At 50.2% G+C, this 3,523-nt stretch overlaps 1 protein-coding gene across 1 annotated transcript in view; it reads left to right on the plus strand.

Moving 5' to 3' along the window:
• Positions 1-3,370, plus strand: part of LOC104495713 (unconventional myosin-Vb-like) — a gene marked incomplete at both ends in the record, with an annotated part of 14,715 nt that extends 11,345 nt beyond the window's left edge. Inside the window, 4 exons of the mRNA XM_010138713.1 lie at positions 812-955; positions 1,823-1,974; positions 2,153-2,242; positions 3,220-3,370. Of these exons, the coding sequence (XP_010137015.1) occupies positions 812-955; positions 1,823-1,974; positions 2,153-2,242; positions 3,220-3,370 (537 nt within the window). The remainder of the gene's footprint in view (positions 1-811; positions 956-1,822; positions 1,975-2,152; positions 2,243-3,219) is intronic.
• Positions 3,371-3,523: the final 153 nt, after the last annotated feature.

The following is a 3,523-nucleotide window of genomic DNA, read 5'->3' on the forward strand; positions in this document are numbered from 1 at the left end:
GCACAGTCCAACCGCGCCGCTGTAGCTTTAGCTTGGTACCGTGGCAAAAAAAAAAAATAGCTTGGAGGAGTGTCCATGAAGTGATGGAGAGTTGGAGGTGTTGGTCTGATGCTTGGTGTCCCAAGACAATGCCCCAAGCAGAGACAGAGAGGGGACCAGTGGCTAACAGGCAGCTGCTCTGATCTGGCATTTCTGCTGGTGAATTAAAACCATTTCAGATCAAAATATGTATCTGTATCCTGCTTGGTCAGGAAAAAAATGTGACATCTGGCCAGGCTGCCCCGAGAGGTGGGAGCAGCCCCATGGCTGGCCCCATGGCAGGTCAGGTTGGCCCTTGGGGCTCTGAGCCCCCTGCTCTGGGTGCAGATGTCCCTGCTGACTGCAGGGGGTTGGGCTGGAGGAGCTTGGAAGGTCCCTCCCAACCCAAACCAGTCTGGGATTTTAGGATCTATGTTGTATAGAAGGCGCTTCCCATTCTCCGTCTTCGCCGTGATTAACCTCATAACCTTGTCCTCCCGAGTTCATTTCTCTAAACTAGGAGTTAAGTGAAATTAAGCTGAAGAACTGGAGGGTTTCCACAGCCACGCTGCTGCTCTCTTGTGGGTGGCTTTTGATGAGCAGGCTACTGCCGGCTACTGCGGTACTTGCCCGCTGGTCTCTCCCGTTCTCCTAAACTTTTATGGAAGCAGAAGCTCCTCACCCACCACCTTTTCTACCAGGTTTTAGAGGGTTTGATTCACTAAAAAGCTTCCTAGCACCTTCTAGCCTGTGGTTCCTTCACCAGGTACCACCTTTTATGCTCTTTTCACAGCGTTCCAAGCCACGGCACCAGCCGAGAGGAGGCAGCACGAGCGTCACATGCAAGTTGCCGTCCAAAGGAAGGAGAAAAATTTTCAGGGCATGTTGGAATATTGTAAAGAAGACGAGCCCCTCCTCATCCGAAACCTCATCACAGGTGAGGAACTTGCTCAGCTCCTGCACCTGGCTCCTTCTTCTCTTGCCCGGAAGAGTCCATAAACTTGAGATCTGGAGACAGACAAATAGATCTTCTCCAATTTATCCCTCCTGGGGCCGCACCTTTACGGCGGTGGCGGTTTGGGGAGGTAAAGCTGTCCTTGGGGACAGCAAAACCGTGGAGAACACCAGAAGGAGGCCGCTGTTTCCAGGGCCGGCAGCAATTTGCTGAGCTGTTGATGTGGTAATTAATGGGGAGGGGATAGCAAAGGGTAACGAAGGTCGAATAACGAATAATAGATAATAAACTTGTGAGCTCTTTCATGCTGGAAGGTGCGATCGGCATTGCTGCAGCGTCCCCGTGTTCAAGGCTGTTAGAGATGCTTCCCTGGCTGCCTGTCGGTGTTTAGCATCACTCTCCAGCCCCCCCAGTGAGGAGCTACAAAGTGTTCAACCAGCGGCGCTAGACCATTTCTGTCATCTTTGACATTCGCCCAATCAGACAGGCTCTTCCTTTAGAGGCCGCTAATTCCCACAGCTGCCGTTAAGACTCAGAATCTTGAAGTAAGGAGTCATTTTCCAGGTCATGAATTCAGAGGGGGCGCTATAACCCGTGGGAGGTATCACCAAGAGCTTCAGGGGGCTTTTCTAAGCTCCTGTGCTGCTCGGGTAGACCTTTACGTGGTAAAGAAGATCCAGCGCTACCTGTGCAGCCGCTGCAGGCTGGGACAGAAGTTGCAGAGCCAAAATCTAAGCTCCCCCAGGGCCACGGGGAGAGGGGTTGGCCTGGGGTCATCTCCAGCTCTTGTCTTCCCTGCTTCACCTTGGCGGTAGGTGAATTTGAAAACAGAAAACCCAAACTTTGTAGATCTCAAGCCCCAGATGGTGTCTGCTACTGTTCCCTGCCTTCCCGCCTACATCCTCTACATGTGCATCAGACACGCAGATTACATCAACGACGACCAGAAAGTGCATTCCTTGCTCACCTCCACCATCAACGGCATCAAGAAAGTGCTGAAGGTAGGTGTCCATTTTCTCTTATCTTGAGCTCGAAATGGTGTAAGATGGTTCTGACCACATCAAAGCACGTGACATGCCGCTCTGATAGTGATTTTCAAACCCAGCCACTCTTACAGCTTCTCTTTTTAGAAGAACAAGGGCAATTATGATCTCCCGTGTTTTCATTCTGCCTCTCCAGAAACACAATGATGATTTCCAGATGACGTCATTTTGGCTGGCGAATACGTGTCGCCTCCTGCACTGTTTAAAGCAGTACAGCGGAGACGCGGTAAGAAACCCGTCGCTGAGCTTGAGAAGGTTGGCCTTCCTCCAGGAAGGGTCTTCAGGGCCCCTGGGTCTGGTGGCTTTCCTCTGACATGGGGTCATCTCTGACTTTCCTCCTTTGTTTATATGGACATAACACAAGGCAGCTCCTAGAATCAGAGATCAGAAAATATTTTAGGTTGAAGGGACCTTCCAAGTTCCTCCAGCCCAACCCCCTGCAGGGAGCAGGGACATCTGCACCCAGAGCAGGGGGCTCAGAGCCCCAAGGGACAACCTGACCTGCCATGGGGCCAGCGATGGGGCTGCTCCCACCTCTTGGGGCAGCCTGGCACAGGGACTCACCACCCTCAGCATCAACAATTTTTTACCTTACGTCTTGCCTGACCTAGGCCAGAAGTTCCTGGCACTTTGCACCAGTTTTATTACAGCCAATCCCTTCAGACTAAATCACAGTCCTCTCAGTGCGCCACACGCTGTCGTATGTTCGGGGTATTAACATTTTCAGCAGAGCCAAATGATGTCACTTCTCCTTTAGTCTCGATTTGCGTTATATTTACTGAGCAATCCAGCTTTAAGAACAAATTTTTCCCATTTTTCCTGGGATTAATTAACCATTCAGGTCATTCACGGGGTGTGTAAAACTTCCCTTGCTGGACCCGCAAGATGTAAATGAAAGAGAGAAAATAATTTAGATAATCCTGGCTCATAGACATGCTCCCGTTCGCCCTCTTCTGCCTGGAAAACAACATTACAGCGTTAACGATGCTTCTCTTCACACGCAGCTCTCGAGTAATAATTCATGAACAAAGGGCTGAGTAAATCCGAGGTGATTTATGAGTCTTGATCTTTTCCATAATAGAGTCTAAAAATGCACTTTGGGAACATCTGGGTGTATTGTACTCTTTATTTTTTTTAATGATTGATTTTCGGGACTGTAAATAGGTGGAATAATGAAACCAGAGGTTTTAATCTCCTGCTCAGGGTTTCATGACGCAAAACACGCCTAAGCAGAACGAGCACTGCCTGAAGAACTTTGACCTGACTGAGTACCGCCAGGTGCTGAGCCACCTCTCCATCCAGATCTACCAGCAGCTCATTAAGATAGCGGAGGGCGAGCTCCAGCCCATGATCGGTAAGTTGACACACGGTACCTTTCAGGTGAGTGTGGTTTGTGCGGTGATTATCTGCTCTGGATGTTTGCCAGACCTTTCCACGGTGCTAGCGTGACCTGTCCCCAAAGGAAGAAGCTGCAGTTGGTAGAGAGGTTCAACATGGCCGAGTGCCG

This window comes from Buceros rhinoceros, unplaced genomic scaffold, assembly GCF_000710305.1.
Source record: "Buceros rhinoceros silvestris isolate BGI_N320 unplaced genomic scaffold, ASM71030v1 scaffold40236, whole genome shotgun sequence".
Classification (NCBI taxonomy): domain Eukaryota; kingdom Metazoa; phylum Chordata; class Aves; order Bucerotiformes; family Bucerotidae; genus Buceros; species Buceros rhinoceros.